General features: G+C 37.4%; 1 protein-coding gene across 2 annotated transcripts in view; it reads left to right on the top strand.

Annotated features, from left to right (window-relative positions):
* LOC120774297 overlaps positions 1–12065 on the top strand; it is a 117968-nt gene extending 105903 nt beyond the window's left edge. For both annotated transcript variants that reach the window (XM_040103833.1, XM_040103823.1), the window contains exons 12-18: positions 297–420; positions 646–806; positions 3256–3397; positions 6238–6361; positions 7470–7846; positions 9031–9311; positions 10398–12065. In XM_040103833.1, the coding sequence (XP_039959767.1) occupies positions 297–420; positions 646–806; positions 3256–3397; positions 6238–6361; positions 7470–7846; positions 9031–9311; positions 10398–10646 (1458 nt within the window). In that variant the 3' untranslated portion in view covers positions 10647–12065. The remainder of the gene's footprint in view (positions 1–296; positions 421–645; positions 807–3255; positions 3398–6237; positions 6362–7469; positions 7847–9030; positions 9312–10397) is intronic.
* The last annotated feature ends 240 nt before the right edge of the window (positions 12066–12305 follow it).

Raw genomic sequence — 12305 nt, 5'->3', positions numbered from 1 at the left:
AGCTTTATTACAATAACCCTTAAAATAAAACCCCGAATCAATGTTCCATACAGCGTAGTGTTGCAAACGCGTCGAGAATTCCTTAGAGTAATGATGTTTTCATCTGTTGCAAATAGGCGAAACGCGAATTCAATAGCATTTCGGTAGTTATCGTACCAAGCAGTGGGATCACTAGCACTTACTTAACTAGATCTGAAGTTCTAATCCATTACAGCAAGCTTAAGATTTAGAGCAAAGAGCAAGAGATTATCATACTGAAACAATATATTTATTTTAAAATTCACCTGTTTTCCTAGACTGGCATGTCGCGACTGAATTACACTCCAGCAACGGACCTCGATTATGGCACAATATCTTGCTGGGGGCGAAATTCTATTGGCCAGCAAAAGAACCCCTGCGTTTTTCAAATCGTAGCTGCAGGTGAGTAATTTATATAAACTGTATTATTATACATTAAGGACAATTTATTATTTCACATATGTACAGCTCATTTCTTAATTCCAATTAACCGAACGAGATAATGAATATATTTTATTGACTATCATATTAACTTAAAATTTCAATTGATCAATTGTGTCATTCTTTCATAGAACAAGAGACCTCACAGCCATCACCTTATCTCACTCTTTGTTTTTCTCTTTCCAGGCCGTCCATTTCCATTGCAGAATTGCACTGTCACAAATCAATCCACCGATTCACTGCAAGTTGATTGTCTGGAGGGTTTCGACGGTGGGCTACCTCAAGGCTTCATTTTAGAATTAGTGGAGTTGAATAATTTGCGTTTAGCACGGAATTTAAGTTTGTCGGTAAGTATTGGAAATATACATAACTAGTGGATCCGGCCACGCCTTGCTGTCTTCTATATTTTATACTATTATTCAAATAATAAACTATTCAATACACGGAAAATTTCATTTACGAATAAAGGCGAAAACGTTTTTGTTAGTATCAGAATCCAGGGAATTGTTCTTGAGGTTTAATTTTGATATGTTCATATGTCAATGGAAAATATGACGAATTTAAGGCTGTTTTATCAGTTAGGTTAACAGCATCTGTCAGATCTAGTTAAAAAAGGTTTATTACCGAAAAAAGGAATCTTGTTAAGTTTAGCAGAACTTAACTGACAAATGGCTGCTACCAGACATTGAGAAAATGGCCTTTAAGATTTCGCATTTTACTGAAAATTATAATTACAGTTGAACTTTCCTAACTCGAATCACCATAATCCAGAAAAAAAACTTCGGGATTTGGCCAGAAATTTGGTTGCAATTTGACTTCTATTGCTAATTCAAGAGGTAGAGTTATGGAGAACTTCGGGTTATAGAAGTTTGAGTTATTGAAGTTTGAGTTATAGAAGTTCAATTGTATTATATTTTTTTAGGGGATTGTGAATACATGCGTATGTTTAGAAATATATACAGCAAAAACTTTCATAAACAGACACTGACGAATCAGCCTTTCTGTCCAGTTATTAGAGTTGTCCGCTTAATAGATTGTACTTAATAAATATCAAGAAATTGTAGCACCTGTCAATATGTTAAGGGATATGTGCCCCTTAATAGAGCGTCCATTTAATACAGCTTTCACTGTATTTCTAATTTATAAATTGCTTTGACTATCCTATCTTCTAAGTTGCTTAAAACTGGAAAAAGTGTGCTAAATTTTGCTAAAATTGGTTCAGTAGTTTGGGAGTCCATCGCGGACAAACAACGTGACACATAATTTTTATACATAAAGATAAAATATTGGATCTCTTTAAAAAATCATTAGAAATGTGTCAAGCGGAGGCGCAAAGCATATAGAGCAAATAGAGTACAAATGTTTACAAATACATATGTGCATGTGTCTGTATGGTACACTGTACCGTATAGACAAGCGCCGGATTACCCAAAATCATAATTTATATTAATTTGCACTCTAGACGCTAGGGATTAATTTAAGACAAATTTTGGTAGACTTTTTGGACGGAAGTAACCTTGAGCTAAGAATTATGAGATTCAGTAAGCTCCAAGCTCTTACTTTTCCTTTCCCAAGTTATAAGCTTCTAACAGAAAATTAGGCACAAAACATTACCGAAATTTTCAAAAAAAAATGAGCTTGAATCAACCCCAAGCAGCCTTTTTATTTGTACTGCTTTATCCGGAGGATCTTAAACCTTTAACCAGACGAACTAAGTGTGTTGATTTAACTTCGGATGAGGAGATGTAGATCATGGCCCCTTTATAAAAGGCTTTTGTCCCCCTCATTATTTTTCATTTTGTTGTATTTACTTATTAAATAAAATGTTTGATCATATTTAAATTTTTGCTGCCACTAAAATGTTCGCTTATATGCTATTTTTCGAATGCCTTTCATTTTACGAACATTTCGCGAAAAAAGACAGTCTTTTTATTTATTCAGTACTTGTGTAAAAATTATATGGCTGAAATGTCGCCAAAGTGGCGCAAGGAAAATATTTTCTCCAACAAATGTACATCGTGCAGACTTAACCTGGGCTCACCAATTTATTCGAATGTCATAATACGAACATATATACATACATATATACACGCGTATAGAGTGTGAGTACATAAAGCCCTACAACAACTTTTAATGTTCACTTTTGAATTTTTACCCCGACTGCTGCTCTGACTGTCAAGGAGCTCACCTTAGTTGTAGGAATTCTGTTGTCAACTTGAGTTGTTGTATTTCCGTCTAGGTTAAAAATTTCTGCCAAGTTTTGTGCTGCTTTGTAATTTGTTGCTCACGAAAACTTTTCTGTCGAAAGGCTGAAATGTACAGTTTCACCTCGCCTTCGTCGGCAATACTCTTATGACCTGAATTATTTCAAAGAATTATTCTTAAGTATTGGCTTAAAATATCATAAAGGCTAACTCTTCGGTTCATTACAGCGCCTGTGGAAAATTTTGCGAAGAATTCGTGATGATATAGTTGTTGTAAGGGTTCGTGCAAGACATTTAAGATATTTCAACTTTTGCCCAAAAGCCGTACATTAAAGTCATTAAGCATTTAGCTCAGTAGATGGAATGAGGTGTGCTGACTCAGCAGGTTCTTTAGAAATGTAATAAATCTTCTGAAAGCAAGTGTTAAAGGTGTTTCCAGCATATTGCCTGACAACAAAGAAGAAATTCATTATAAGAATTCACATCTGTTGTTTCAGGATTTAAGTCAATTGCATTTCTCCACTTTGAAATATAAATATTAAGATACTACTTCTAAATATCTCTTACTGACTGCTTACTTTCTCTCTCGCAGCATCCGCCAGTGAGTTTTCTCATCGAAAATCTCGATCCCACAGCCACATATCGAATGATCATTTTCGCCATGAATGCCAAGGGACGTTCGGAGCCAACCATAATTGACGACATAAACTTCAAAGGCGTGGCCAAATTTACAGGTTAGTTAAATGGTATAAAATACTACGTTAAGTGAAAATAAATAACTGCACAAATTTCGACAATCAATCCTGCGAATTACTTCGGATAAGCCATGGTACGTGTGTATGTATGTGAACAGAAAGGTGTGTGTCGCCGAGTCTGCAGGTGGATTGCTGAGAGACTTTTTTGCACTTTGCGGGCTTAGAACTTTCCTAATCTAAATAAATCGCCATCAACATTCGTTATATGCTAAATTGTTGTTTTTGTAGTCGTCGTCGCAGCATAATGCGTTACGTGCAACGTGCCTTTGCAACAGTAATGCATTCACCTGAGAAATGTTGATTTCATTCATTCATTCTCTCTCACGCTTGACACTTTGCAAAATAGAAATTCATGAACTCGCACGCCACGCGCAGGAACGGTGGGCATATGCGGTAGCTGCTGGCTGGTGGCATTTGTCGCAATGCATTATCCGTTTCGCATTCTCGAAACGAAAAGACGTGCGGAGTAGTTTTACAGGGTTGTGCCCTTTGTCGTTGATTTTTTAGATTGCTAAAGGAGTATCGCAACAGAGATGAAGATATAACTGGAATAAAGATCAATCCCCACAGCGTGGCTAAAACCAACGCTTTCGTTACCTTAACCTGTCTGAGTTTACATGAAAGGTGAGATTTTTATAATTATATTAGCATCCCCAGCTGTGGAAATATGACTCTTATCGATTTGCCATCAATGCAAAGTAAAAAAAGTCACGCTCATCCAAGGAAGCACCCTTTACAACTTTCTACGGCTATCTATCTGAAGTCCGCATCCCTCACAGCTGTTTTACATAACGCCATTTTTATTGATATTTCCGCGTTCGTAGAAAATCTTACGCACCATTAGAGTATTTGCGCGAATGCTCTGAGTTGAACTGAGTTGAACTGTCACCAGCTAACGCATTCTTTTTGCACTTAAAGCAATATTTTTTGTCTTGTAAGACAGTGTTAGACTAAATGCTGGGATACTTATAAGAATGCATTTACAGGCAGCGTTATGCTGGTTTATTGGAAACTTTATCATTCGCCTTTCAACATTTAGAGTTAGCCCTTCCTATCTGAATTCATGCTATATCAGCAGTGCATTTAATATTGCTCATAGTTATTCTATTTATTAATAAACTTAGAAATCATAAAAATACATACTTATTCGATCTTTTTTCGAAGCGTGAATAGTTTAATAAATTATTATAAAATTATTTCTGAATGCCTCAATGGCCTTTTTTGTGTAGGATAAGAATTTTCATATTTCCTCATCCACTTTTTCTCTTATTCATGCACAATTTTACTGTTTATGTTTTATGTCACTTGCAGTTCCTGCAACTTTTGCACTTCGGTTTCAATCTATTTCAAAACACCTTTTCAAAGATCTTGTCAACAACTACTTTTCGCTTATCCTTTGCGTTCGCCGCTCGAAGTTCTTTTCTATTTTACACTTTTTTGGTAAAAGTATGTGAAAGTGTGTGTGCCTGTGCCACTTTCCTTTCCTTGAAGTATTGAAAAGAACTGTGTGCTAACAACGCTGGTGGGATTAAGAAATTTCACCGCAGAAAAAGAGCAGATACATAAATATTAATGCACAACCGAGTGGCAATGAGTTTAACATTTTTGTTTTGTTCTTTTTGTCATTCTCCGAAATTCTCCACGAATTTTTTAGGCTTGTAGTGATTATGCAACCAGTTACCGTATAACATATGCTACCTACGAATGGATTTTTTTAGCAAATTAAATAAGAATTTACCAAATGACCATGGGTTCCCTACCCAAAACTCGATTTTGGTGATACGAAAGCTGATTTTAGCAAAATTGTGACTTTCGCTGTAACTCCAATGAACCGATATATGTGTTATTGCTGCATTTAGTATTTGGGCGTAAGCCGTTAGCTTTTGGAGCATCTTAAAGATTCTACTCACGATAGGAAAAAGTATAGGTATTGTGATAGCAGCGGAGTCCTCGCTCTTTTATTGGATTAAAGTTACTCGCTAAAAGTTTGTTCTATTTCCTCAATTCTGTTTTCTTTTGTTTGTGTTGCTTTCCAAGCCAACGAACCGCCGTGGCCTGAATGCAGTTCGCTTTGCGAACAAATACTAAACTGTATGTATGTGTGTGCGTGTGTATATGTTTTCATATCGTGTGACTCCTTGCACAGCGAGTGCGATTCCGTATGAAAAGTTGCGATTATTTAATTGTTTGTTTGCTCCTTTTTGTGTTTCTCTACTGATATTGCAGCGATATTCCACATTGGTTTCATTCATGCCACGAACGCACAGACACAGCACACCATTGTGGTGGCAACTCATTATGCATGCGAGCAAAACTTCTATAAATGTATGAATATGCACCAATTTTCACCGAAAGGTGCAATTATATCTCCTTCAAAATATCGTTCCAGCGCGTTGCACAAATTGTGGCGCGCCACTTTATTATTATCCTCTCCAACCGCAGCACCGCACATTTATCAGATACTGCAACGTATGCACGTGTGAGTGTGTGTGTTTCAGTCGTACTGTGCTAACCTTTGATTTTTTGAAAGTATTTGCCAGAAAGTTTTGTGTGGTGTTAATGCGTGAGGCAGCTGGCAGTAAATGGTCTAAATAGGTCGACTGTAATGCGCAAACTTTCATGCAGCAAAGTTAAATAGCGTAGTTACCGTTATTGTGATTGCACAAAATGCTTATCAACACACATAAACCACCGATTCAAGTGTGTGCACACACTGCAGGTTCTTCCATATCGGCGGCATAGAATGTATTTATTTGTCTCGAATACTTGGTACCAATATACCTTATTGCTTATGCGCATTATTTTTGTTTTCATTTCAGGTGCATCGAATGGCTTAACGGTACCCCTTTCACCATTTTTGGCAGGCCTAACACTCTTCTGTGCACTGCTCTTCGCTATATCCTGCATTGCACTGGCGGCAATTTACAGACGGTTCTCGAACAGGTAAATGCCACGAGGTTAAGATTCTATCCATTTATTTTTAAATTGTATTCAAATCGCAGAAGAGGTTTTTAAATTTGAAAGTTTTCAGTTGTAAAAGATGATCCATTTAGAGGTCCTCTACCTTAAAAAAAAAAAACCATAGTAACTTCAAATTAATGACAATGTTCATTATCATTCGAAAGAACATTATTTGACATTTTTTGTTTTTTTTTTTTTGGAAATTATCTCTTTGAAATGTTGGTCCATCCGTTGACTCGTACGAGCATTTCGATGAGGTAACTATTTTTTTAAGCAGGACCTCTGGTTAAGTTGATTCATAAAATTATTTCATCAACTTTCGAAAATGAGAGAAAATTAGATGAAAACGTTCTACCCAAAAAATCCTGTTGAGCTCTGAAAACAGACATCCAAAGCTCCCGCATATTTTGGTTCTTCTGACCCATGGCATACCAGAGAACAATAGCTGTTTTGACATTTTGGCTCTAGCTGTCAATATCTCTCGAACTGAACTTTTGGCAACTAAGTTTTTCTCAATTTGAAACCAACATTTGGCACTTTACTGACAATATACGCTCAGCTATGCTGAAAGAATTGTGAAAATTAAACACTAAATTCCATAAAACGAACACATTTAAGTGAGTGTGAAGTACTCATCTAAAAATTGGACGGAGTAAATATTCATAAAAACTATAATCTTAAATGTCCATGTCAAAAACTATGGCGAGCTAAAAATATATCCACCAAAATTCAGATGCAATTCGACCACACTCTCGTAATTTCATGAACCATGAGCCATAGCTCCGTCCAGCGCTATGTTTGACTTCGCTCTTAAATAAAAGCGGCTCTTGTATTTGCTTCACAACGTCTCTGTCTATCACCACACTTTACTGGTGGCATATCAATTTCTTTCCTCCAATCTATTTTGAATTTAAATTCTTTATAAAAATACATTTCGCTCGTTTTTTCTCCAACGGCGAAAAATCATCAGTGACCATTATCAAATTATCGTACACCATTTACCATTTGCCTCATATTCCGTTGCGGTTTACATTAAACATGTTCATTTATATGCTGACACTTTATCACTCTCGTGCAACTTATATTTCAGGCAAAATGATGGTAATTTAAAACCAACGAAGCACACGCAACTTTCAATACCGCCCGATTGTCAGCTAGATCCATTACAACCGAACAACCACCATCACCAACATCTGCAGCATAATCACGAGCAAAGCAATCACCAGGCCCATCACAGTCTACTACAGCCGAATGTCAGCGAAGGTGCCAATGGCGGGGGTGGCACCTCACCCTCTGTCGGCGGTGTCATGGGTGGTGGTGGCGGTGGCGTCATGGGTGGCTTGATTGGCATCGATTCGTCCACGTTGCGGTCAACGGCAACCAGCCATCATCGGCAAAGTCCGCTGGTGATGGGCGATGCGTTGGAAGGTGATGACACGGATCCAGATGTTATACCCAATCAATATGGTAAGTGTTATGATGTTATGCTAATATACAAATAATGCGCCACTTGCCATCGAGCGAACGGCAAACAGTTATTAATTTTCAAATTTTTATGAGACACTGAAAAAAATATTAGTTAATCTTTGGTCGACACACATTCGTTTATTCTCATTGCATGTGATAATCCTGTTTATGATGGCATCATATGTAATCATAATCACGGGAAGTAAATGATAGATTTTAAGGTGCTAATAATTTCATCCATAGCACGCATAAGAATCGTCATTAACAAATTTTTATAAAAAACGGGGGATAGGGCCTGATTATTGCCACCTTAAAATATTCATGATAAGTTAAAAGCTCTTTGTGGGTTTATAAGGATTTTTCAGTCTATAACACGGAGTTTTTAAGCATCATAAAGAGCCGGGTTTTGCAACTGTCAACAGTGTCGTCGAGTAATACTGCTCAGTCCCGTATTCTAAACCTATAAGAAATAACTCAACTGCCAATATGCATTTGAAGCAAAGATTTCGCTATTGATTAAGTTCAAAAATTTCAGAGAATCCGGAGCACGTGGAGTAAAAAATTATTACAGAACCTTAAACCGAAAGATTCTGCCAAATCGACCATAATAATCTGAACCTTCAAACTCATTTGTTTATACTGATAAACATCAGTGACATACTTAGGAAAAATTATGAGTTTTTTACAGTGTATTTGGCTATTTTAAATTTATTTAGCGCAATTTGTTAGTGCCATGTTTTCTAATATCCATTTTAATGGTGAAAATATCATATTCCCTGGAGTAAGTGTCAGCTTAACTTTTGTTTTGGAAATTACAGTGTTGGATATACATATGTATATGTTCATCGATTGTGCCATATTTACAGAGAGCTCATTTTCTAATTTATTTTAATAATGCATTGTTACAATTACTCAACTTAATGCACAATACTTTTAATGCACTAATTTAAGGTTAAACAAATATTTTAGAACCCTAAGTAACTAGCTCAGCGTGCACTAGCAAAGTAGGTCAGTCGGCAGTTTCTTTCTATTTATGTTTTGATATTCTTTATTTTCGTGGTTTTACGCAATATAAAGGATTGCCTGGTTCTTAAGCACCTTGACAACCTGGCAGAGAGCAAAATATTATATATATATATATAGTTGAGCGCAACAATAAAGCACTGTGTTTACTTAAATTTCAGAAAAACGTCCACTGAAGTCTCAGGTGGCCTCGCCCATATTCCGCAGCCCCTCAGCGCGCTTACTGCAACGCGACTACAGCAGTCTTGCGGACACGGAGCGCGCTGGCACATTGAGTAGCGGGAGCGTGATTGGCGGCATCACGAACAGCTCAACACTGAGCAGCGCCGACGGCATCTCCAGTCTGGGCTCATTGGTCGGAAACAGCAGTGTTGGAAGTGTTGGTGGCATTGGCGTTGGCAACGAAGTGTTGCACTACACATTTAGGCCAAGCAAACAATTGGTGAGTAACAGACGATAACCTTTAGTTACTCGCAAACGAACTAGCTAGCTATTGCCCCTGTATATCCCCCCACGCGCCACTTCTACCCACACACATAAGTATATGGCGGGCTTAAGAAAACACAGAGAGCAGTAGGTGCAGTGACACGAAAACTAAAAAATCGTCATCGCATAATAATGAAAGTAAACATTGCAACATTGCTGCAAATAACAAACTATAAAGAATGCATACTAAACCAATACCACACACACCCCTACATATACATTACGATAATTACTTCTCATGCATGCAAATTCAGGGTAGCGCTAAACAGCTCGTCATCAACAAATGCTTCAGGGATTCAAGGGAATTCGCCGCACTGTCGCACCACATCGCCTCTCCATGATTTTCTCGCCTCCACGCCCAGCAGCCCGCTTTCTACAAACAAGTAGCATAAAAAATTCAGCAACGAGGACAATGTCAGAGTATATGCGCGCAGATATATATGTGGGTAGGATTAAAATCGTGCCGCGTAGGCAAGACTGCCGCTGGATAGAGGCAGAGAACATAATACGACGAGAAGTGACACACATTTCAGCGTTACAGTTCCTTTGTAGTTGCAAGGATAATCGTTCAAATGTAAATAAAAGGCTTCCCATGAACCAATATTTCGTCACAGACCTATATTTCTATGTAGATGTGGCCATTTCAGCAGAGCGCTTAAAACAAAAGAAGCAGACAAACGCGGGGATATTATAGAAAAAGAACAGTTTTTTTCGTAGTGACGGAGATGGAGATTATTGTTCATGAGGGACAAGTGCTTTCTAGGGCTTCAACTCACAATATCGGTCATTATCAGTTGAGTCTTTGTTATGAAAGGGCACAAACTTTCAAGCGTATTCTTAAATAAAATGTTCCACAATTTAATGTGGAGAGTCACTAATCTAAATATGAAATCCTCATTACATGTAATTCTTATAAAACAAACACTTTTTCTTCTTCTTCTTTCTTTTCACATCATACCTGTCATCCACACACACGCTTTCATGAATTTGCACCGTTCCATCTGCTCACCAAAATTCAATCTCATCATAAATGCGGACACAGAGTTATGCCACATTGAATAAGAAGGGTATAACCACGTGTAGTCCACCGCTGAACATCTCGCTTTATAACACAACAACTACAGCAACATCATCACTATCCTCAACATATCACTCGACGCCACAGCCGCAGCCAATGGAAGTGAGTTTACTCAGTCCAAATAATCCGTCGGTGACTTCGTCGCTCAGCGAATATCGATTTCGGCCGGAAGTGGTAACCACATCGAATCGCATCCAGGAAAGTTGTATATAAATAGATAAGAACGAAAAATAACACACATATGACTATAAATAAAATATGTTGTGTATGTGTATATGTTGTGTATATATTAAGTATGTGTTACTATATATATGTATGAGTAATGATGGATGGACTAAAATAGACTGACGTAAATTAATAATTTGTTCTTCGACGTCCATTTTTAAATGTGGTTTAAACATCCGCATCTGTGCGAGCGCAACTTGGTTTTTTATTTTCTTTGTTCGCAACAAACGATGGCACACACATACTTCACATACATACATGCATACATATGTACATAACATGGTTAAAATCAATTTATAACCTGTATTATTTACCGAAGGTTGTTTACTCGTGTTTGTACTGCGGCTGTTGTTGCAGCAAATGAGCAATCTACCAAGTGACAAAATAAATACCGCTATTCTGCAATAAATATTTGCCTGATTTAACGGAACAGTTCACAGTTTTTCAAGCCAAGCACGTTGAAAGCGGGCGCACTTTTCACTCTGAACCACCGCAAAGTCCCACAAAAAGCAGAAAATCGGTTTAACCCATTTTCCACATTCGAATAATAAAGCTTATTTTAAAGCTCTTGTCTTTAAAAGGTGTTGCTCACTTATGTTTAATATGTATTATTCACTTTATTGTCCATTAGACAGGCATTGTAAGCTTTAGTAAAAAGAAATCCATTATTTTTGCACTAAATTGGGGATTTCATTTAGCAAAGTTGGATTTATCTGACTTAAGTACTTGATATATGAACACATAGTTCGAAAACTTGTTAGTATTTTGAAGCTGATTTCACAATGCAACACCCATGGAAACCCTCATCCTTTCTGGCAAAAAACTGTGACCTTCGGTTTTCATAAGCTCGTCTTAACTTTTCACAAACAAAATCATTAGCCATATGCAAGTACAGGTTATTATACCAGATCCAAACTTCCATCGAATCAGCGCCGATATGTGTAGCACACTGCTCAGCAGAAACTCAATTCCTATTGGCCGAAGTTGTCCACTTCTGATTGTTTGCTTCAGATGTTCCAATTGTTGATAGTAAGTGGTACAGGTCCGAATAAAAAGTTTCGTCGTATGTTAGCAGTTCAGTGTAAATGATTCCATATCAGAGCAAACTCTTCCTGATAGCCAATTCCGGCTTATCCACCGTTTGCTTCGACCGTTTCGCTTCACGTTGTCTTAAGTGACCTATTTTTCATCACAAGTAACCATAAGTTTCAGAAGTGATTCGGGTTTGTTGTGATTTAGCACATATTAGCAGGCCGAACCTCGGTCTATGAGGCAAAAATAACCTCAACTCGTTTTGCACCAATACATTGAGCGTCCCTTTATATTCAGCCCTATTTAAATTGTACCTAACGGTTTCACGGACAATCGAAAAGTGTTTACATTATCCGAACGGAAACAACGAAACCACAATCTTGCATGATTGACTATGAGGACCATCAGCACCATTCACCGCTTGGCTGCGATTTCGACTTTATATGGCTATATGGCAAATTTTAATTTTGCTGGTGTTCATTTCTGATGCGTGTTGAAATAACACTCAAGCAAGTAATCACTAAGACGACTAAGTTAGTTTTTAGTTCAAAATCTGATCTTTCTAGACTTCAAGAGTCAGAATTCAAGAGCCATCTATTGAAAAAATAAGAAATT

This window comes from Bactrocera tryoni, chromosome 1, assembly GCF_016617805.1.
Source record: "Bactrocera tryoni isolate S06 chromosome 1, CSIRO_BtryS06_freeze2, whole genome shotgun sequence".
In the NCBI taxonomy this organism is placed as follows: domain Eukaryota; kingdom Metazoa; phylum Arthropoda; class Insecta; order Diptera; family Tephritidae; genus Bactrocera; species Bactrocera tryoni.
Note: the sequence above shows the minus strand (reverse complement) of the source record. Positions and strands in the feature narration are given on the sequence as shown.